Below are 24235 nucleotides of genomic sequence, written 5' to 3' on the forward strand. Positions count from 1 at the left end.
ATGAACCAAAATGGTAATTCAGTCTGATTGTCAGACTAATCTGAGACGTTTGATTTCAAGATTATGCGGCTCTTCAACAATTTAATTTCATAATTGCATTTTGTGAAGTACGTAATAGATGTGAAGCACACAGTCCAGCTGGATGTTCTTGACTTGTTTATATGAATGTGATGGAATTAAAATGACAGCACTAATTTCATAAATAAAACAATATTGTTTTTTTGTAGAAGGACCAAGCAGTATTTGAATCTCCATAAATAGAAAGGGAAACTATGTTATTCAAATGTTTTTGTCCTGTGTTTTACTGTATGTGAAATAGTATCATGCCATGGTGCTACTTGATATTTCACAACAATCTGAAATATCAATGATTTCACAGATTTTAACCCTTTCCTCAGTCCAACAGCAGGTTGCTTTGAGTATGGTTGTGTCAGCTGTCAATCACAGACATTTTCCTGAGTATATTCCTGGAAAATGCTTCAGATTTTAAATAAATCTGAAGCCCAGAAGCCCACTGTGACCTGCTGAGGTTCTCCTTTATCAAGCACCAGCGGCATCAAAGCATTCCACCATCTGCTGTCGTTGTCTTTTTGTCCGATGATGCTCTCTTGTGGACACAATGTAAAGTGACACCAAAAGAGCACGTGGCAACAAGTAAGCAAAGTCCACTTTAAAGAACTACTTTCCTGATGCTCCCATTCATCCACAAACGCATAAATGACAGCTGAAGTAAGGGACAGAACACTGGCATTCGCTCAAAGTTTATTAAATACACATTGGAAAATAAAACTCTGTTACGATCCATAGCTTATTATAGCATGTGCACATCTGCAAAGAAGTACATGTGGAGGGATGACACAAGCGCTGGGTAAAGGCTGTATGCTGATGACGACGAGACATCCGAAAAAAACCCAAGCAGAGGGTCTCATACGTCCCAGTCCCCCCACAGGTTTCCACTAAACTAAGATGCCGTGAGGAGAGTTGATCAGAAGCTGACCAGCACAGTGTGGTATCATGCCGGGGAAATGGCACAAAGTTTTATACCTGCAACTAACACCAGTGATTTATTAAAACAGTTTCTGTACAAAACAAAAAGACCCATCCCATCGGACTGCTTTATTTGCCACTCATATTTAGAATATGGGGATATACGAGTTACCCAACTTGTCATACTGACATTGAGTTCAGGTAAAACTCAGACACCAGCCTTTTAATGTCGTCTACCTACAGCATGATGTAGTTCAATTACATACTATCTTTAATATTTATTAACAACTCACTGTTCACCTACAGTAAATCCTTACCAGGTATTGATTATGACTTTCTCATCAAATTCAACACAAATATATTTTACTATATTCCATTAATATAGATGCATCCTGAGCTTTAGTTTTATGGGATCTAAACGCTGTTTCAGGTGGATTTTTATACAGCCAAAAACAGATTTTTTTTTTTTTTTTAAATGGACACGTTGATTAATGCAAACAATCAAATTGAAAATGTCCTCACAAAACATTGCTCGCTGACAGCCGTTATCCAGAAAGAGAAGAAAGAATTAAAGTGGTTGGGGGTCTGGTGTGGCTGTGGACAATCATCTGGCTATATTAAATGTACCATTTGAGCTGAGTAGGCAAAGTGTTGGTGAAACGTCATCTGGGTGAAAGGATGTCTAGCAGACTGTAATGCTCGACACACTCGCGGTCAGCCAACGAAACTCTAGACGAAAGCTCGTTTGGAGTATGAAACGTGCATGTGCAAATATTTTGAAATGGTATTTGTTTCTACAGCTTCGTTTATTTGGTGGACAACAACCACAGTGCGGTGATTATTATGCACAATCTGCTTATTCTCGCAGCAGTACCGGGCTGTACGCTTCGAGAAAACATTGGTTCCTCTTGTATTGCTTCCAAAATTAACGTTTAGTTAATTAGCTCCTCACAGACCTACAGTATTTACAGTACTTTCAAGGCTTACAGATATCTCGTTAAGCAAGTGAACTCTCCCTTTACGAACATCACTGACACAAGGTGGTTTTCTTCCACTCATCCACAACCTGAAGGATGGATGGAATAATTACCTAATGCTGTGTATGATCTCATTCGTATATCTGCTGAAGGGCCCCCATTGCTTGAATCCAGTTTATTATTGCTGCCAAGATTTAAACATCTTATGAACTGAATTCTAAATTCATAACAACGTCAACAGAAGAAAGTGCTATAAAACAGTTTAGTTAAAAAAAACACACACAACCAATATCATGCGTTGAGTTTTTTTCTCTGCTTCTAACGCACATTTGCAACATTATAAAAACAAAAATGGATGCAACAAATAGTGAAAAGGTCAAATATTTGAAGCACTTCTTCCGAGGTTCCAGCCTTTGACACAACTCATACTGATAACAGTTTGAACATTTGGCCAGCTGTGATCACCGCTGTCATTGCTAATCTATTACTGTTAACTTTAAGTGGAAAAATCTAATCTGTTTATGATCCGCATTACTAAAGTGATATAGATTATCAGAAGACATACTGTATCAAAGAAGTAACGCTCCCTAGATACTTGAATACTTTCTTCTTTACAGTGAAGAGTGTGGCAAGTGAGATGTGGTGCTCCTGATTTATAAGAAAGCTCAGAGACGTTAGGGCTCTCCTATATCCTACAAATTCACAGCCTGCGTCCAGTGTCAGTGTTATGTCTTGCCAGTGCGCGAGTTCCTAACCGTGCTCCTGAGAGTGAGTGCATCCCTGAAGCAGACAATACAGTATGGGCGACCTCAAAAGACATTTTAAAATTACGCCTCGAGGATGAGTGAGCCTGCAAACTCGCAATGCATTCTGAAAACGTAAAAGGACAGCTGAAACAAGTTGTTCTGTGAGTGAGTGATTACGTATGCAACAGACCTACAGTGGACATTGTTTCCCCGCACTTTGCCAGTTCTTCTGGGATGTCACATTGTGTAGGCCATCACACTGTGACAAGATTCAGTTCACGTCCTTCAGCAGTCAGCTACCAGATCTTGCACAGCCACGGTAGTTCAGTTTAAAGTGTATCTGAACTGGCTGCATTGCAGACAACCTGAATCATGCTGCACATCTCTGGTAACGTTCATTTTTCATCCACAGTGAACAGCTGTCTCCTTCCCGAGCAGCACACTGTGCTTGTATTTTATCTTTCATTGTGTCCACAGCGAGAGGCACAGATCCCAGTACCAGTTTTTTGAATGGCAACAGACTGGCTAACAGCTGATCCAGTGCAGAGTGCTTCCTCCCCACAGTCGTTGATCATACGGCCGTCGGCGCTGAATCTCTTCCTCGGGCTACCTCCTTTTGAGTCGAGACAACCTAGAGACATGACACACAAGTGTGACAGCAGATCATTACCAAAATACTTTTATAGATTATGTTGCAACATGACATAACAAATGGTGAGCTTTGGGGATAAAAATGCTCAAAATACTGGTAACCACTGGGTCTAATAGTACATACAAGTTTATTATAAGTATCTTATTCTAAGCATGAAATAGGAAAAAACACCTAAAGTGCTCAATGTCTTTTGTGCTCTGCTTACTTGTTCACTGATATATCTGTGTGAGGAAAGGGCAGCATCCACTTTTTTCCCCACATCACTGAGCAGGGAGTGTTCAGGCTGGCCCAATCCTCCCCAGACCTCTGATTCATGACCACCACCACCTCCACTCCCACCACTTAAATCCACTTTTCGTCCTCCAGGACCGCCCTGTCACTCAAGGTACCCCTCAAACACATCCAGCTCCGTGTCCGTGTCATATGGGACAGAGGCCGGGTCGGACAGCACCCCGAGGTCCACCAGCGCCTGGTCCATGTCCTCAGGCAGAAATACTATCCCCACATTCAGGACGATGTACTCCATCAGAAAGGCATAGTAGAGGATCAGGACGTTCACAAAGAACAGGCCCAGATAAAACATATATGGGAGTTCGTCCAACAGCGATTCTACCGAATCAAGCTGGGCATAAATTGGATGTGTCATAGAAAAGGGTTCCTGCGTTTGTGCGGGGCCAGGATGTGGCGGACTGGAGTTGCTGGTGTCACCGCTAAAAATCTTTGAGGGGTGATGAGGATGAGGCTGGGGCTGGGGCGTCCATTTCGGCTCGTCCCGACCTGCAAACAGTAATTGAGAGGCAGCTTATAAAGTGCTACTTTATCTGTACGGCCCGGAAGAAAAGAAAAGCAACACAAGTAGTGTTATGTTGCGTGGCGTTCATAGCTAATAATAACCCACGGACAGTATCAAAATATCATCTTAGCTAGCTCGACGCATTCTTGACATTGGTTCTTTGGGTTTGCGGCATTCACGCCATGCCAGCTGGCTACGGCTAAAAACAGTAGCAGGCAACGGTAGAGAAAACCAACGCGAGCATTATCTACCAGCGAACAGTTTTCTTGTACACACACCAGTAACAGAAAAAAAACCCCACGAAAACTCACACAAACACGCTTCTGCCGACGTTTTCACAGCCTCACGTCCCTTTCTAACATCTTACCAACTGCATCAAAACAGTCCTCACCATAAACCGACGTCTGAAGCCTCGGCAGTTGATTGGCTGGTCGGCTGGACGGGCTCTGCTGTGATTGGTCTGCGCAGGTGTCACTCGTCTTCGCGATGACGGTGTCGCGTGCTTTGAGCGTCACTGCTACCGCGGGACGTAAACGTTGTAGTTTCGGCCCGCTCGCTCTTCTTCTTCTGCGGTGGTGAAAGAACTCCAACTCCCAGACAAACCATACCTTAAACCTGTTACGTAATAACCCCTCAGCGCCGCTATCACCTTCTGTTTGCTAAGTAGCTATATCTGTACGGGAGAGTGGGTGTAATGGACGGACGCGGACACTAACCTGAGCGAAATAACGCGCCTGGCAATACAACACCCCCCCCCAACTTAAAACCGCAACCATGTTTGGCCGGTCACGGAGCTGGGTTGGAGGACAGGGGAAAACGAAAAACATCCACTCCTTGGACCATTTGAAGTGAGTAGCTAGCATTGGATATGCTAACGTTAGCCGCTGTGATAACTGGGTGAGAGCGACTGTCAGCGTTATCGTTAGCTCAGTGGTTAGCAGCTGAAAGAACTGAGGCTAACCAACTGTAGAGGATGTCCAGGAGAGGTTTAGTCAGCTAATGTAACCTGTGGCTGCTGTGGCGTTTCTATTCCGCTTGGGGGAGGTAACGTTAGATAGGTGTGAGCTAGCTTGTAGTTGTTCGCTTCCAAGTGAAAATCCACCCTAAAACGGAATTGACACTGCACTCTGCTAATGGTTCTTATAAACTGTATAAACTGAACATCAGGAATCATCAAGTGTTTTCAGTTGTTCTATAGTTCAAGGTAATGGAGAGGTGTGCTGGGAATTAGTGAGTCAATGCACTAATCACAGTGACTAAACTTATAATTGTCCCACCACAACAAATAAGCAGACAGTGAGGGAGAGGTCGGTCAAGCTCAGTCTGAAGACTAATCAGGTCAGTGTAGGGGCTTTAACTTGGTGGTTATTACATTACACTATTTGGCTCTAGATCCCTGCAGTCTGCTGTTAAGTTTAAAGATGGATGTGTCTTCATAAATTAAAACTGAGCTGTGCATTCACAACTCCCCCCCCTTCATTCACGTCCCTCCATCAGGTATATGTACCATGTCCTGACCAAAAACACCACAGTGACAGACCACAACCGGAACCTTCTAGTGGAGACCATCCGCTCCATCACAGAGATCCTCATCTGGGGGGACCAGAATGACAGCTCTGTGTTTGAGTAAGTACCGATGTCTGTTATGCTAAATACCTATGCTTGGAGCTACTAATATGTAGATGTGACGCCTGCATGGGAATCAAAGTGACAGCTTGTTTGTATATGAATCTCCAATCGTATAGCTGCGGTTTGCTTATTGTGCACATGCTTTGTAACCTCTCTTTCATGCATTTGAACAGATGTACACTTTGTTAACTAATGGATTGTGCACTTTCAAAGAGCCCCTTGAGGTCACTCACAGAAGATTGCTCCTCAGTGATTTTTACTAATCGTGTCTGATCACCTGATATGGAGATGTTTGAACAGGAAACCTTGAAAATATTATAACTACCATAAACGGATAATCATACTTCAACAAGACTCCTACCCTCACCTTCTTTCTATATAGAAACTTTAACAACTGAGCCACCATGCTGCTCTTCTAAGTAAAGCCGTGTCTGTATATTAAAGATATTCCTGATTTTCTTCCTGTTACGTTGACTCTGCACAAAGTAGCAACATTTTCAATTTTGAACACACTTGTGTGGAATATTAAATATTTGTATTTAATTAAAATCTTGTAGCTGTAAATATCAAAATAAACCTTAATTTAAGCAGTTGGCTTATTGTATAGTAATAGACAACCACTTGTTGTGTGTGTTTTATCTAGTTAAGATGCAGTGTAATGTTGCCGGAGAACGTCTTTTTATTCTAAACCACTGAAGCATTTTAGTCATTTCTGGGGAGTCAAGCACATGATCAGGGGAAAGTCTGCAGTTATCGCTGCATGTCATCACCTCTGTCTATCCATCTCTGGCTATATCATATGAACAGGAAATGGCTTTGCAGAGCACAAAAGCCACAGAGTATGCTAAAAGCGTACTTGGTGCTATCAAGAAACCCGTGGAATAAACATGGGCATTAATGGTCACTCCTCATTTTCTAGGCTGGTAGCTGTATTTTGTAGACATTGGCTGTAGAAAAATGTCTCAGACAACTCTTACTAAAAAAACTGAAAATTCCGGTTTTGTTTAGTAAGAATTATCTGAGATGCAGTCAAACATTACGATAATGATCTGTAGGTTAGACAATAAAACAACCAATTTGGTGCAAAGCACTGGAGTACTATTGTCTTTCTAAATTCTGTATTTATTGTGTGGTAGCTGGAGTAAGTCAGTCTGAGATCTGTTCCTGTGAACAGTAGTGTGAAATGATTACCTTTTTTTAAATGTGTGAGTTTAGATGCAGACATGAAACATGGGGGAGATGGAGAGCAGGGTATAAATGACACATTGGTGGTGTGTTATGCATCTTAGCCACTCGTCCACCAGGATGCCTCAAAAGACAAACATTTTTCTTTTAGATGATTATGGTTTAAGATCAAGTAATGATGAATTGTATCCTGTGTGTGTTTGTGTGTGTTCAGCTTTTTCCTGGAGAAGAACATGTTTGCCTTCTTCCTGAACATCCTGCGTCAGAAGTCGGGTCGCTATGTTTGTGTCCAGCTCCTCCAGACCCTCAACATACTGTTTGAGAACATCAGCCATGAGACTTCCCTGTGTAAGTATTTGAATCAACACTGATATGAAAAACTAGAAACATAATGCAACTCTACAAGTCTTAAGTATTTCTTGAGACTGCGGCTTTATCAGTTTGTGTAATGACTCATTTCTGTAGCATGTTTTGAGGTTTTCTTATATAATGCACTCCTGTTGTATTTAAATGTGTTACTTTATATTATATATCAGAACATCTTACTACATAAATATTTTTAAGTAAATAAATAAATTAGAGCTGAGAAAAGCTTTAGTCTGGATTCAAAGTGAGCCATGAAATATGCCCATCACACTTATTACAGAAATGTTGCATTGGATTGCCCTAAAATGTACAATGTGGACATGCATAAATGTCTTTTTTTCATGTGTTTTGTAGGCTTAACAATGCAAGGCACGTTGCTCTGCCTTTCTTTGCAGGAATATACAGATCATTAGAAGCCTTCTGCAGTCTTGCTGTTTCTAGGCAACCAAAGACTGATGATAAAGTGTCAGTTTTTACAGTGGGCTCATGTCTTATATAAAGTAGGTAAGGCTTGCATTTTGCTAAATTCCACAGGTATTGCAAAATGACAGTTGTGGCAACAGGAATGAAGTCTTTTCTGACTTCTGTGCACAACTGTGACTGCAGTAGTCCAACTTCACTGATCTGATGATAGCAGAGCAAAAAAGGAAGTAGTGCAGTGAAGCAATCCACTCTCAGTTTTAGGTGTTCACTGTGCTCTTCTGCAATCACTGGGCTCCTAGATGGTAAATAGCAAGATTGTCAGCAGTTCACAAAAAGCCATCATTGTAAAGCATTTGCTGTGTGAACAAGCCTGATCAAGTCTCCTCTCCTCTCCTCTCCTCTCCTCTCCTCTCCTCTCCTCTCCTCAGATTACCTCTTGTCGAACAACCACGTGAACTCCATCATCGTCCACAAGTTTGACTTCTCGGACGAGGAGATCATGGCCTACTATATCTCCTTCCTCAAGACCCTGTCTCTTAAACTCAACAACCACACCGTTCACTTTTTCTACAATGAGGTGAGGCCGTGGGGGGGTGGGGGCATAGAGCATATTTCATTCTCTGCCAACAACTTTTATCGTGCACTCTCTTTGACAGACATAGAGGAAGGAAGGAAGGAAGAGACGAAAGATGAGAGGCTTTCATTTGCATTTTGTGCAAGTTGACCTGTGTTTGTACTTATTGGACTACTTCTATCCACCAAACACATTTCCCCTGTCAGAACGTCAGCTTCCTGTGTAGATTAGTTGATTGAGCTGATCTTGTTCACAAGTCATCTTTCTCTTCAAAGTGTCAATGTTGCCTTTTATTTATGGGAATGTTATATTTATTATAACAATGAAAAAAAAAAAAAGATCTAGTGTGATAATAGATGGTATAACAATAGAATACTGACCACCTGAATAATCTCTGATGATGTTGTTACCCTTCATTGTTTCAGCAGTGATTGTAGTCCTTCCTTTGGCCTGTGTGTGCTGGGGAAAGTTATTGGTGTACTGTTGATGGTAGCTTTACCCCTGAAGCCAAAACCAGACCCAATGTGTAGATCTGAGAGTATTTATGTATGTGGTTAAATAACCCATAGCAAATCTTATCTTATTTTAGTTTCACTTTACTTAATTTATGGATGAACAAAAAAAGTAAAACCAGCTGCAAAGGAAGACATTTCATAAGCAGGCAAATCATATTTAAAACACTAAATAATAATAATAACTTAATTGAATCCCTTTTCCCCCACAATTTACAGTATTGGTGTTTATACTTAATTTCTCACTTTATTATTATCAATTTATAATTTATTGATTTGTAGTTTATATTCCTCCAGATGGCGCTATTGGATAGCTGATTACTGTAGCCTCATCAATTCCTGTCAGATCTACACAAGTTACATTTTTAAGAGCAGAGGACACACTCTTGGTTTGGGTTTGGTGTCAGGGTCGTGTTTCTTCATTTCCTGTGACCTCTGCATGACCGACCCTCAACCGTGATTTGCTGGAGGTCGCAGTGACTGAGGAATGTTTGGGTAGAGGGTCAGGCCCTGGCACAGAGAGAGAGGACTGTAAGATGCAGAGCTGCTGCTTTGTCATGCGCAAATTCACCAAGTGCAGCATGCTGATATGTTAATGGGTCTGGACCTGGGTCCACAAGTTGACTGAGCTATTTGTTTACTGATGGTGGAGTAATTCTCCTTCTTTAGTACTATACACTAATCCTGTAACAGCTCAAAATAACTTCTCAGTATTCACCCAGCCTGTATTTCTGTAAAAAAAAAAAGAAAAAAACAATGTCCCAACTTGCACTTTAACATTTGTAGATCTATTTCTCAGTTAAATAGAGAATTAAATAGCTAGTCTCATTCTGTCCTTTCCTAGTAATCTGCGATACTGCCTAGAATTTCTGTCTCTACTAGCTGCTTTCTCTCTCTCTCTGTGGTCGTTTTGTGGCCTTAGAGCGGCGGTGCAATGCTGTGCCTTGCTCACCGGCGCCCCCTCTCTGTCTCCCACACACAGCACACTAATGACTTTGCCCTGTACACCGAGGCCATTAAGTTTTTCAACCACCCTGAAAGTATGGTCCGCATCGCAGTCCGCACCATCACACTCAACGTCTACAAAGGTGAGTGTCAATAACACGCATGAGCACATGCTAACCATACACACACACACACACACACACACACACACACACACACACACACACACACACACACACACACACTCACTCACGGGATGCTGGGACTGCCTACCGCCTCTCTTTGTACTCCTTCCCTCCTTCTTGCTGCTGCTTCTGGTGCATGAGCATGACTAACAGGTAACCCTGTAACAGATACACACAAACACGCAGTCTGCTAAATTTTCAGCCTTAAATGTTTCGTTTCCTTCTACGTTATGTAATTTATCATGATTCTAGTATTAAAAAAGTGGCTTTCTGGAAGTGTGATGTAGACTAAAATATATGTTTTTAAGGCACCATTTAACGCTGTTCTTTTCTCAAATTAAAATGAGTTCACTATTCCCAGCAACCTGGTACTAGTAAAAGAATTTCAAGTATCAATTAAGCAGGTCTGAGGACAGCTACATCCGAGTGCATTCTGATTCTACAGTAATACCACCATCTGTCATTAGCCACACATATTATCTAATGATATCCCAGTCAGCAGGTCTATGATACTAGAATTCAGCAAATATTTGCCCAGAACCTGACAGTTGAAAGCTGTTAACCTCTAACAGCCAGCTGAAATTGCAGAACTACAGAAAATATGTAGACATGCCTACAGTTCAGACTCCATATACAGCAAGATCTGGCTGTAACCCTTGAAACTCTCTGGCATTCAGCCAAGCCACTTTGAGGGATAATTTGTTTTATTAAGGACAAATTAAGGGTTTTTGTGAAATACTGAATCAAATAAACACTTTATCTTATTCTATTTCTTGTTATCTCAGTAACATGTACCGTTACTTAATTCAGATAGTTGCCCTTGGTTTTGTTTGTGGTGTAACAGGCCAATTGTGATGCAGTGTCTGCAGTCATGAGGATATCCAGCCAGCATCAAATAACCATCAATAATTAGATACATTTGCAGCTTTCTTTTTTTTTCAGTTGCTCACAATTACAGCTATAATCCATGTCCTATCTTATCATTATTAGTTTCACTTGTATTACTCTTGCTCCTGCCAACTTAAGGCCATTGCACACCAAATCTGTTTTTGTCATCCAAAATTGTTGCACGTGTAAAAATAGATACGACCTCAGTCATGTTTACACACCGGCTCCTAAACTTTCGTCCGTCGTTTAAGTTTTCAGAACAGATTCGATTTCCTACTGGCCAAGTGCCAAGTGCAAGGTGCATGCAGAGAGTGGCATCTGCCTGTGGAGGAACATCCAGTGGAGAGAAGCAAGGGAGGAAATGAGGGAGGAGAGAGAGACAGAGCGGCAGCAGGATCAAACAGCTCATTTATCAGCAAGTGAAACTCTCCTTGTGCTTGACACCCTGGACCCAATATTTCCTTTTTCTTTCAGAATAACGAATAGAATAATAAAACGAATCGGACTCACTGTGCAAGGTTACTATGCATAATGATTTTAATCGTATGACGGAATTAAAACGACACTGCAGGGACTTGGCGTGCAAAGGCCTTTACTGTCATACTTTACTTTTATACGTATAAAGAGACTTAGAAAAGTAACATAATCAAAATAATCCTGAATTTGCCAACTAATGCATAAAATGAGTTTATTAACTATGAATTTAAAAGATATATCCTCTACCAGCACATCAACATCCCCCACTAGAGGAACAAATGCACTGGACTGTGTCTATACAAAGATTGCTCACAGATACAAAGCCCTCCCACGTCCCAATTTTGGTTTATCAGGCCATTTTTCCCTGCATCTCCTGCCAACGTACACCCAGCTGATGAGAAGGGTCAAACCTTAAGTTAAAAACTGTTAAAGTGTGGACAGATAGAGCTACAGCAGTTCCACAGGAATGTTTGCACAGCCTGGCACATGTTTCCAGCGGCTGCCACCCATTTAAACCACATCAGTCTGGAGGAATATACGTCATCAGTGACATCATGCATCCGCAAATGTGTTGATGATGTGGTCATCACAAAGGCAATAAAATCATTCCCCAACCAGATGGACGTTAGCTTGGATGAATGAAGAGGTGAGCATTTTTGTTCAGAGCCAAAAAAAGCTGCCTTTCAATCAGATGACAAGGAAGCATACAGCGCCGCCAGAGCAAGACTGAAAGCTGCCATCGAGGAGGCAAAGCGGAGGCACCAGCCGACTGGAGAGAGACCTCAACACCCAGCGGATGTGAGACAAATCCTGCTGAGAGTAAATATGTCTAAAGCTGCAGTGCCTGATAAAGTCCCTGGCCATGTACTAAAAACATGTACAAATCAGCTAGTTGTTGTCATTAATGGACATTTTTACCATATCACTGTCACACTTCCTATCTGCTTCAAGACAGCCACCTTCCGCTGCCAAATCACCACACCTAAAAACAGCTTCTTCCCTCAGGCTGTGAGATAAATCAATATTAAATTCTTCCTCAGCAATTCATCATACAAATGAATATGTATATTTATATTCTTTTTATTTTTTATTATTTTTAGGGAACTATATCTGAATTTCATTCTCCAACCTTGTGTTGTAAATGATAATAAAACAACCTTGAATCCTTCATATAAACTATATGTGTTGGACATTATGATCCCGTAACATATAAATCAGCAGAAAACTTGTTTAAAGCTTTTTTTGGAACCCATGTACCTGAGAAAGCAGCGAAAAAGGGGTTAAACTTCAATTAAACTGAACCTTGCGTGTGTGTAAAGCCCAAGGCGGCGTTAACACAAGATTCAGCATCACCGCCTCACTGATTTCATGTGCACATATTTACTAACTATAAAGGAACTAACTCTTAAGCGTCCCCCTACCGCCCGCATGAAGTTGTTACCCCCCAAAACCTTCTACACATTAACACTGCGTTTTTTTTTCAAAAGAGACTTCCAGCAGTGATGCTGTGAGTCTGTAAACAACGGGATAAGAGGTTATGTTGCTTTTCTGCACTGTGCTGCGTCAGCCTCTGCTTCTCCTTCCTGCCGTCTCCCAGGGTTCCTCTGGGCTCAGAGCTTGTCGCTGTCACTCCGGGGGGGAGGCGGAGGTTATTTAGTGGGTTTGGCTTTTCTCCGCATATCATGCTTCTCTTCACTATACATAACATTGCCTCAACATATAGTCACTACAACGTATCAACTATGGCGTCCCGTCTGTCTCCGTACCTGTTTGTCTGGTCCTGCATGTTTGCTTTGCACCGTACAACTTTGTGTCTGATGGCGTCCATAAAGTCTTGATCCTGTAACTCCCAGCACTGACGTCATTACACTTAGCACAATGTACTTTAACCACAATGAAAATACAAGTCATTTTTATAAAGTAACCTGGTGGTGTGGGTGATGCATCATGGATGGGCTGGCAGTGTGCTATGCTGTAGTAAGGAATCCTGTCAAAGACGGAAGCATCAACTTAATGCAGCAACTGTGACTGATTGCTTTTTCCCACCATCTGAGAATTGTCAGGGGACCACACAGAACATCTATAAACTGATGTACAGGCTGAGACACTGCTGTAATGCTAAATATTGATTGCATTGTGATTGTATGCACTGTAAGCTGTGGCTTATTCAAAACAGTTCAAAACACCTCCCTTGCTAATTTAATTACTTTTTAAATTAACCCACGACTTAAGTACCTGCACAACAGTTTCACAACACTGAAAATGGGTTTGTACATTGCAAACCTGTTTTTTTTTTTTAGCACTATAATGTTGAACATGTCACTGTTTGATGCTTCCTACTGATTCCTTTGGGTCACACACTGCAACAAATGACAACCTGGAAAAGGATTTTAACCAGCATCCAGACTCATTAGGCTACCGTCAGGATATTTTAGTCATTATGTTATGTTGTGTTATGTTTTCCCTTGTAATGTAGCTTGTTTTCGAGGAAACTGCTTGTTTCAGTTTTCTCATACACAGTTAAAAAGCAATGTGAAATCCTGGTTAAAATGTTTAGGTAACCGACAAACTCCTTTGCCAGATGTGCCATTGTTTGCAGTTTTATTTGTTAAGATACCTGCGGGGTCCCTCCCAGCCTCCACCCCTCCACAGTCGCCCCTTTACTCACATTAACCCTGTGTCTGTTTCCCCCTCTCCCTCCTCCTCCTCCTCCTCTTCAACAACCACTCCTCCTCCTCTTCCTCTCCTTGTCTCTCTCCTCCTCTCCCTCCTCCCTCTGCGCGCCCCATCTGCCTAACTCCAGTTTCATGTAAGTTGGTTCCATTCATTCAGTCTTATTCTTAGGGCTGGGTATCCTTAAAACATGTGTTTTGTTTTTTTTCCTAATACAGTTTCCAGTTGTTCACACACTACACTGATGCAGATACAATTCTACAACAAGTGTTAAATTAGCCTGTAAGCCAGTCAGTGTTTTACTAAGTTGGCTGATTTTCATCAGTATAGTTGCTGTTAATCTATCGTCTTGCATTGATTGCAATAGCTCACATTTTTGACACATTTTTTAATGATTTAGCATCACACATTACATACCAGTGTTTGTTGATACCCAGCTCTATTTGTTCCTAACGGTGTATTTGTTGCAAATGTACTGGTATGAATATCCTTGCAGTTCTTGTTCTTGTAAACCATTCTGTATCACCTGCCCACATACATGCAGAAACCCCTGCATGCCTTTTTAAATTGTTTTCTCTTTGGGTTAATTGTTTCACAGACTTAATTTCAGCTGAGCCCCACATGTTGGTTGTTATTTTGGTGATGGGTTTGACAGTTTTAGCCACTGGTTATTTAGTCAGTATCTCCCCCGGCTTTAATTCTCAGTTGATCCACTAATAGACTAAGCTGGTATTACACTGTGACTCTGAGTAGTGGCAGCTTGTGAATTGTCAGTTTCTGATCTTATGTAATTCATTCATGTTATTTGGCTGACCGTTCACTACCTGTCCCAGTTTGACCGCTGTGGATTGACATTGACATCAGCTTTTATTTGCATTTGAACAACTACATGAGGCAGTGGAAATACACAAGGACTGTTCACATTTCAAGTCATTCACAGAACAGAACTATCCTAAATTCCCTCTCAGATATTCCCTGTGATTGTCTGAACTTTGTGGTTTCCGCTGAAGTGCCCTGTGTGTTAAAATGCAGTAGGCTCTGCACTGTAGTTTCTCTATTGCTGTTCTTGCAGTGTGAATTTGAAGACACAGGACTCTTATTCTCTTGGATAGGCTGACCGTCACCTGCTCGTTCATTTGACCTTATTGCTTTATAAAAACAACAAATGTAGCCTCCTGTCCACCCAGATATAAGGGCTTTTATACTTGGACAGTATTCAAAGAGTACTCCACCGATTTAACATCGTACTCCTTTAACACTGACAGTCTCACAATGGATAGAGTAATTCGATTCTAATCCACAGTGCAACTCAACCGCAGACAGTTGGCTCAGAGGTCTGTGTAGTGGCTGATATAGCCTTGAGCTGCTAGCTTCAAGCAGCTCACTTCTTTCTCTCCACACCTCCAGATTCTTTTCATTTTCAGCCCCAACTGATGCTGACTTCCCTCTGTAGCTACAAAAGGCTTTAAACAACTTTTTACACATAGTTACTACGCAGTAGTATTTTCCAAGATGTATAAACACACGTTATGTGTGAAATCGGTGGAGTTTCCCTTTTACCTTTAAATGTATAACATGTTTTAACATTGCCCTATGACTAATGCTGTGAATACTACTTATACATAGTTGGACCAAATCTGGCTAAGGTCTTGCTTTTGTCTAAAGATTACTGATCTTGAGAGAGCGTCTCCTGACACACTGATGAGCGCAGACTCAGATCACAGGCTTAGATCAAACCAACAGAAAAGCAGTTTTTTCTTTATTACAGCACAAGTAGCCCCTGTCACACTGTTGTTTCAGTCTTAAATTGAACCGCCTTTCCTCTAAATCCCACTCCAGTAATATTCCCTTTTTATTGTATTAACAATGGATTGACCGGACCAATTCATGTACTTAATTTGACTTATTGTGGTTGGTTAATTTTCTTAATTTGTCTCTTAGTTTAAATGGTTTTGTTTGTTTTTTCAAATCATATTTAACTGTCACATTCTGGTAATTCTTCAGGGTCACAAAGTGTGAGTGAATGAGTATGTGTGTGTGTGTGTGTGTGTGTGTGTGTGTGTGTGTGTGTGTGTGTGTGTGTGTGTGTGTGTGTGTGTGTGTGTGTGTGTGTGTGTGTGTGTGTATTCAATACGTGTGGGCAACCTTTGTAACAAACCTAACCCAGCTCTTGATCCTGACCCTGCTCTCCCCAGTGGACAACCAGCACATGCTGCACTACATCCGAGATAAGACAGCAGTCCCATATTTTAGCAACTTGGTCTGGTTTATTGGCAGCCATGTCATCGAGCTGGACAAGTGCGTGCAGACAGATGAAGAGTAAGTGGCATCTCTCTGTCTCAGTGTAATTCTCTTTGCAGCCTCTAGTGGTCAGTCTTGTTTTGAAATTGGTAACTGTGTTAATTTCTATTAAAGAGCATGATACATTGTATACACTGCATTATAAAATATATTTTGATTTACTTACTCACTGTACCACCTGGGAATTTCCTTTTTAAGTGGATTTCAAGTAAAAATATGTTTTTTCCCCACTGTATTTCCGTGTCATAGTATCTATTGTGGATCTATACATATACGAAGATGCCATTTGTGTTAAAGCTTAAAAGAAATTCTACACAGCCCTGCCACACAAATAAAAAATCACCCAGGAGCTATGATATATATAACCCTCAATGTAATATATATAAATATATATATAAGTTCTGCCCATATATGCATTCAAATAATATACAGTAAAGCATGTATACCATAAGTTTTTCATGTCTGAAGGTGTTTGATTTTGGACCACTTCCACTACCTAAGTAACACGCCTCTCTCTCTCTCTCTCTCTCTCTCTCTCTCTCTCTCTCTCTCTCTCTCTCTCTCTCTCTCTCTCTGCCTCTCTTTGTTGTGTCCCAGACATAAGAACAGAGGAAAGTTGAGTGACCTTGTAGCGGAGCACCTTGATCACCTCCACTACCTGAACGATATCCTCATTATCAACTGTGAATTCCTTAATGACGTTTTGACCGACCACCTCCTTAATCGCCTGTTCCTGCCCCTCTATGTCTTCTCTTTGGTTAGCCCCGAGATGGTATGTTGCCTTCACCTGCATGTATAAATGAATTCTGATTATAAGACTATTAAATCGTTCCAGCTCTATGCTTTGTCTCTTCATTTTCTCCTCCTTAATCTCATTATGCATTTTTCTTTTCTTCCTTTCCCCTAGCAATAGAACTGCTAACTGTCTGACCTTAACTGGCCTTTTATTTTTCTGTTTCTTTAGTCTGAAGATCGAAAGATCAACCCTCAGGTGTCCCTCTACCTGCTGTCTCAAGTAAGTAAAACACACACATGCTCATCAGACGCTACCGTCACCAAAGCACTAGTATATTTTAGTAGTGTGGTTGGATTCTAAAGGGTTAAATGGTGGTTGGCACGGCCCCAGTTTGGAAAGGCAGGGTTAGGGTATTGGCATGGAAGCTAAGCAAAGCACTGCTGTGGATAGGGGCAGCAGAACAACATATTTTAGTCACCTAAAAAATGCCCACCCAAAAAAAAAGTTTTCACTTCTTTACCTTATTATCAGACAGGCCTGTCTGACGAGGAATTTAAGTTGTTTTATTGCTCTCTTCAAAGCCACCAGACTCCTTTTAACAAATGCAGTAATTTTCCTTGCAGAACCCGGAGGTTTTTGGTTTACTGCTGCCTCAATCAGTTAGTTTGCTACGTCATCCCCTCTTTCTGCTCCTTTCCAGTCACCCTTTAGCTTTCCTATCAAATAAAGACAAAAAGCCTTTCTCGGACGCATGCGCTGAGAAATGTATTGCTTCAAATGACTACATTTCCCATCAAAACTAATTGGACATCCACATAAAACGTCAGTTTATCATATAGGTTAATCCATCAGGAAATGTGTTAAACATGGAATAAGAAAAGAGTAAACTTTGAGTTTCAGCTTGTTTGTAGATTTGTTTTATATTTGCTTTACTTTCCCATTCAAGGTAAACCTGTCCAATGAACAGGTTTGAATGAGCAGGTTACTTAGTGGGAGGCAGCCATATCATATCATCATATCATTTTGGGAGGCTTACACTGTTTGTATAGTGGACAGTTTGCATTGTTCAAAATACTTTTTCTGGTCGAGTGAACTTTGCTGTAATGTTTTTCACTCGTGCTCCATTTCATTTTAAAGAACCGTTGTTGTTTTAAGAGACATTTTTGTCGCTCTGATTACAATCCTAATCGTGTATGTCTGTGTTTCTGTAGGTGTTCCTGATCATCCACTATCAACCAATGGTCAACGCCCTGGCTGAGGTCATTCTCAATGGAGACCTATCTGTCTTCACCCCTCAGACAGATATACACAGCACTCACAAGAACACGGTAACACACTAACACACACAGTACAGACCAGCATGCATACCAGAAACAAAATAATAAACACCACTCACAGAATTAAAAACCACTGATGTGCAATATAGACACACACAACAGACTGCAAGTTGCGATACAGAGTCACACACACACACACACACACACACACACACTTGGGAGTACAGCACACAAGCATACTTGCTCCAGCAACCGCATGGATACATGCGCGTAGATACACATGAATACACATGAATGCACATACACACAAAGACTTGAGTTCCAGAAGTGCGTGTAGGTGGTTATGAGATCGCAGGGTCATGGTTTTCTCCATGATTCACCCACATCAAGGCAGCAGTATGCAAATTACCGACATTGTTTTTCTTCTTTACATTTTTCAACCTCTCTCTCCCTTATTTATATTTCCCATCTAAGCCTTGTATTGAAACCTCCTGTCTGTTCTTGCTTCTTTTTATTGTTCTTCTCTCATCTGCTCTTTGTTTTTACATCTAAGTCTTTATGTTATTTCCCTTTTTACTTTGTCTTTCTTTCTATCTCCCCCTTGCCTCCCCCTCATCTTCCCCATCTGATTCCCCTCATTTTTCTGTTCCTCCCATTTTCTTCTTCTCGCGATTTGGTTTCCCCACCCCCCCACCCCTCTTCTTGATTTTTTTTGACCATCTGTTTTTGAAGCCAGGTGGGCGTGATGAGGTAGTGAGCGTTTCTGAGAACCCTTGTGGTTATTCTCTGTGCTGTGTGTGTGTGTGCACGCTAGACCTGCGGCTGTTGTAAGAAGCGGCCTACCTTTTCAGTGAATGTGAGAAGAGGTGTGATGTCTTAATGATGTTGGTCTACCACAACAGCAGGTAGCCAGACCCAAACTAGTTACCTGCCAGCTGTTCATTCAGCAGTGCTTTTCTCTGTCGCTGCATTTTGTGAACCTCAAAAGTGCCACGTGTTGCATTTTTTTAAAACGAGTGTTGCACTTGGTAAAAGATGTACTGCAGATGTCAGTGAAATGTCACTGTCATGTGACTTTTTTAGACCAGTAATCCTGCTCATTTTCTGTGCTAGTTCCTGTGTTGTTGCCACTGATCGGCTCACAGCAGGGACTTTGACGGTCTGCCTTCCTCAAAGGCACCCCAGAATTCAACAGTGACTTTAATTTGAATTAATATTTTCTGTTTAATCAGGTTTTCTTATTCTGAATCAAAGACAAGTTACTACTTCAGATGGTGTTATTTACTTGCATTAAACCTGTAGTGATGCGTGTATCTTTGTGTTCTCGTTCGTTGCTTGAATGTGCTCTTAGCTATGTTCAAATTGATGGGTTTGTTCACTTTGCGTGTTTGCAGGCACATAGCACAGCTGTGATTTTGCACAATGTTTCCTTTTTGGAAAAAGCCCATGACAAATCCTGACGATTCCTGAATGATGATAAAAAAGTTGCAGAGAACCATTCTTTTAGGTGCACGTTGGATAGTGGATATGAGTTGCTTCCGCCACATCAGATAGAACTGTTGTCATGTTATTGTTTGATTTATTGTAGATGAAACACAAACAGATGAGGCATGGCCTGTGTTTCTGTGCAGGTGGTCAAATGGTACTTCCTGTTTGTCTATGAAGTGGCAGGAAATTAGGTCACATGATGGAACAGTGACAGAGCTGCCTCACCTAACCCAAATCTCTTTCCTGGAAGAAGTGTTGTGGGTTTTTTTTTTCTCTCTCTTTAAAAAATTTTTTCTTTGTATAAGTGTTTACTTGCAAGTGCACCAGTTAGATATATGATGTCAACATTTGCATGTCGGTTCAAGAATCTTTTTTTCCAAAGTATATGCAGCTGTTTAAGTTTTGTGCATATATATCTTTGAGCTGCAAGCGGTGCCCTCTTTTAATGTGCTGCTAGGTGTGTTTGTGCAGTGGTTTGTCTGAGCATGTGTGTAGGTTTGCCTTACATGCTCCCTGACCTCCATTAATTTCTCAGCATAGGCTCAGTGTGAGCGGTTTACCAGAACATAGTCAGCTGACAGGTGCAAACACACACACACACACACACACACACACACACACACACACACACACACACATACATTTATACTAGTCTGTGGTGTATTTCTGACAGCGTGCACACTGTTTTTAGCAGCAGCTACAGTGTTATGGACAGATAATACAGATATCAGTTTTAATAGTGTAGCTGGCTACAGGAAGGGTTGAAAAGACTTCTCTTAAGTATTCTGTGGAAATGAGTAGCTAAGGTGGTAATAGTCTATAAATAGGGTTGACTTAATCTGAAACAAAAACAGTTAAAACACATTTAACTTGTATTTAATGTTATTATTAGAATTCTTAATAGTAGTAGTTATGGTCATTATGGTTACTCAGTTTTACTGTAAGTTGACATCTTTGCTCAGCATCTTATCATGTACCAGCTGTTTCCTGTGTGCATATCTGCATTTTTGTGTCAGTTTTATGGCTATGTGTGAGAAATGCTTTTCTTCTAGTTCCAGTTTGGTTTCACAAAAGGGGCCTCAAAGCCACCGATCAACTGTGTATGTGTTTGTGTGCTTTTGTGCCAAGTGGTCAATTTCTCTTCTATTCTGATAAAGTTTATCAGGGAGGAAGTGGTTTGTGCGTGTGAACGGACTTCAACAAGATAGTGCAAGAAAGATTTACTGTAAGGCTCTGTGTTTGTGTGCATGTGTGAGAAGATATTGCCACATCAGTTATATAAATGTGTGTGTGTTTATGTAGGCTATGTGTTGTAATGCATGTTCATGTGTGTCTTTTCTTTTTTTTGCATGCACATCTACCAGTAAAGCGTTACAGTGATGTTGCTTTCTGGAAACAGGACGGTTTCTTATCTGGCCACCTGACTAAATACACCCCTCCAATTTGCTTTTTCTTACTTGTTTTGAACTATTATCTGCCTTTTGCCTTCAGAACCGCCGCTGATTCATTTTAACCAAAAACATATTTGAAAGCACATGATAACAAAAAAAACATGATGTAGAGTTGATCAAGTAATTGCTCTATGATCTTCACTGTGATGTCTTCCCTTCTCACACCCTTGCCTCTCTGTTTACTCTCTGTCCTTCTCCAACCCCCTAGGCCAGTGCAGGAGGTGTGCGTCGGTTCACCAAGCCCCCAGAGTCTCTGGAGCGCTCTCTGGAGCTGTCCCGCCACCGCGGCCGCAAGAGAACTCAGAAGAGGCCAAACTACAAGAACCTGGGCGAGGAGGAGGATGATGAAAGGGCTGGGGGAGGAGGAGGAGGAGGAGGAGGAGGAGGAGAGGAGGGATGGGACGACGACGGCGGCAGAGGAGGAGAGAGGGAGGGAGGCCGAGAGAGGGAGAAGGGAAAAGGTACAGAGGGAGTAGGAGGGAGTTCTAAGGGAAGCAGAGCGAGTGGGGAGACGGCGGAAGGTGAGTGTGTGTCTCATTGGACACAGCAGTACAGGACTGTGTTTGAGTGTTTCTTTACTCCCATCAATCAGACACAGTCTCCCATGATGCACCTTGGTTACCCAACAGCCACTACAGCAGCAGCCCTTGTCTCCAAACGGAAAAGAGAGTGACTAACTCTTCAAAGGAGAGAATAACTAAACAGATGATAGCAGCTTAGCTTTTACTGTAAATGTGCTCTGCTTTTTTGCTTTTCATTTTTGGCGCTTAATTCAACACATGTGCACATGACTTGCTGCTGTTATCTTCATGCATTTAATATTTATTGCCAAATTCATACTAGACTATTCTGCCTCTTACACAGAAGTAAGACATTTCTCTAGTTAAGGCATGATTCCTGAAAAAGGAAGAGTGTAATTAAAACAACAAATATCAAAGTTGAGGCAGAAAGAAAGTAAATTTAATCCACAATTCCTCTTTGGCTAGTTTTGAGATGAGGCCTCCCTCTTTCTGCTGCTTCCCCTGTTTTGGCACCTTTTCATTTTCCCCATGGTACCACCTATCACATGTCCAACACAATCTCCATGGCAGCCAATTGTCCATTCCCACGGTGACACACCATCCATCCTGTGCTCCTCACCTCTCCGCCTGTCTCTCACTCCTGCTCTGTGTAAATGTGTGTGTGTGTGTGTGCGTGTGTGTGTTAGAATCTGAGTGTGTATTTTAAGTAAAAAAAAAAAAATCTGAAATGATTCCTTCTCTACTTTGACTGAAAAGACACTTTTTTTGCAGATAGTCTTTGTGCGTCTTCAGTGTTTCTCAAGTGGGTTTTAACACTAAAGGCACCGTGGGCTGCGGGGGAACAGATGGTTTCAAAATGACACATGTACCATTTGGGGTGGAAAAACAACACCTACCCAGTTTAACTGATTGATAAAAAAAGTGATAAAACCTTTTGATGGATAGTTGGTAACTTAAATGACTACTTAAGATCATTGGTTGAAATATTCCTTGCATTGTACATACTCAACGTCGGATGGTAGATTTTATGCTTTGAAAATGAATATTTCATTCTCCAGTCAACAGTAAGCAGACACTGATGGCATGATTGGTCCATTTTTGCTGTTTTAACACATTTTATCATGAACTGGTGAAGAGTGAAGAGAAGGAAGCACTTCAGATTCTGCATTCATTATCACTGGTGACATTTTTCTTCATAACTATGATGTGTGTGTTTTGTTTAGGCTGTGTGATGTGAATGTGAACAGTATGCATTTAAAAAAAAAAAAAACTTTACATGTATGGACATTTATGTAATTAACAGAGATAGAGATGGTGGTAATGGAGAAGTGTAAGGTGTCAGAGCTGACGGAGCAGAACATCACTGATGAAGAGAAGACTGCTGCAGCCACCCGCACACACACACAGAGGAGCAGGTACGTTTTCACATATATCTGAACACGGCAAACTATTAGATTGGTCTGGAAGTGGAAAGAATGAATAAAAAGAAAGTCAGAATGTATGTACTTTCTATTATTATATTATATATTATTATTATATTTTCTCTCTCTGCAGACCGTTCTTAGACATGGTGTACAGTGCTCTCGACTGCACCACCGATGACTACCACGCCCTGTTTGTCCTCTGCCTGCTTTACGCTGTCTCACACAGCAAAGGTTGGCCTTTCTTATCATTTATACACATGTAAATGTACACAGGTAAATGAAGTTAACTGGTATCCATATCTGAGTTCCATATATGCCTTGCACAGGTGCTTATATCTCTACAAAGAGGACTCAACTCAACAGAACTGAATACATATGGTTTATTTCAGTTTCTGGCAGAGTACTGTTCATTTCCTACTTTATATCTAAACAAATTAGTTTCAATATACACTAATTTGCCATGACATTAGGTACACCTAGCTAAAATTAATGCAAACGAACACAGCAATCCTGGAATAAATCCTACCTTCATGAAGTGATAATGTTCAGTTTTTGTTGAAATTGTTTTAAAGAGGTGCCAATTCAGTTTTATGATTATTTTGGAGGGTATATGTTGTTGTCTTGTTGAAGTGTGTTGTGTTATAGAGTAGGGTGACACAATTAATTGCAGTTTAGCTACGTGCAATATTCAGATCTCAAGAAGCTGCAGTTTTTTGACAAAGGTAAAATGTGTGTCAAAAAACGATTATGATTTAATACTGTAGTGCTGCAAAGATGCCCTGGCCTACAAATCAAATATTATGCAAAAATAATAATTATTAATATTGTGCAGCCCTAACTGACAGATGGTTTTACTATTTAGTTTCCATTTATATCAATGAGAGTAGGCTAAATAACAGAACCTCTCTATAACGCAGTTCCACAGCACCGCAAGCTACATCCTTCAAATTGACCATACAGTTGAATCAACAGCTCTCTAAAACAGAGATATACATTGTTATGAATGTTTTTTAAGCTATAACATC

General features: G+C 41.0%; 2 protein-coding genes across 7 annotated transcripts in view; one reads left to right on the plus strand and one right to left on the minus strand.

The window, feature by feature from the left end:
- Positions 1–750: 750 nt before the first annotated feature.
- dexi (Dexi homolog (mouse)) lies at positions 751–10152 on the minus strand. 3 transcript variants are annotated; one of them, XM_051388988.1, is made up of 3 exons: positions 10149–10152; positions 3568–4139; positions 751–3341 (listed from the first exon to the last, which is right to left on the minus strand). In XM_051388988.1, exon 2 carries the CDS (start codon positions 4006–4008, stop codon positions 3739–3741), a length of 270 nt encoding a protein of 89 aa, XP_051244948.1. In that variant the 5' UTR covers positions 4009–4139; positions 10149–10152; the 3' UTR covers positions 751–3341; positions 3568–3738. The 3 variants fall into 3 exon arrangements, with proteins under 3 accessions (XP_051244948.1, XP_051244949.1, XP_051244947.1); XM_051388989.1 differs by lacking the exon at positions 10149–10152 and adding an exon at positions 4547–4777; XM_051388987.1 differs by lacking the exon at positions 10149–10152 and adding an exon at positions 4467–4565.
- Positions 4782–24235, plus strand: part of clec16a (C-type lectin domain containing 16A) — a 40736-nt gene continuing 21282 nt past the window's right edge. The window contains exons 1-12 of one of the 4 annotated variants that reach the window (XM_051388979.1): positions 4782–5003; positions 5653–5781; positions 7184–7317; positions 8187–8335; positions 9827–9932; positions 16208–16331; positions 16911–17085; positions 17278–17328; positions 18261–18377; positions 21474–21786; positions 23090–23201; positions 23341–23441. In XM_051388979.1, the coding sequence (XP_051244939.1) occupies positions 4930–5003; positions 5653–5781; positions 7184–7317; positions 8187–8335; positions 9827–9932; positions 16208–16331; positions 16911–17085; positions 17278–17328; positions 18261–18377; positions 21474–21786; positions 23090–23201; positions 23341–23441 (1585 nt within the window). In that variant the 5' untranslated portion in view covers positions 4782–4929. Of the gene's footprint in view, positions 5004–5652; positions 5782–7183; positions 7318–8186; positions 8336–9826; positions 9933–12795; positions 14149–16207; positions 16332–16910; positions 17086–17277; positions 17329–18260; positions 18378–21473; positions 21787–23089; positions 23202–23340; positions 23442–24235 lie in introns of those variants that run through there. The other 3 variants (XM_051388977.1, XM_051388978.1, XM_051388980.1) reach the window with 3 other exon arrangements.

The sequence above is a fragment of the Dicentrarchus labrax genome, unplaced genomic scaffold (genome assembly GCF_905237075.1).
Source record: "Dicentrarchus labrax unplaced genomic scaffold, dlabrax2021, whole genome shotgun sequence".
In the NCBI taxonomy this organism is placed as follows: domain Eukaryota; kingdom Metazoa; phylum Chordata; class Actinopteri; family Moronidae; genus Dicentrarchus; species Dicentrarchus labrax.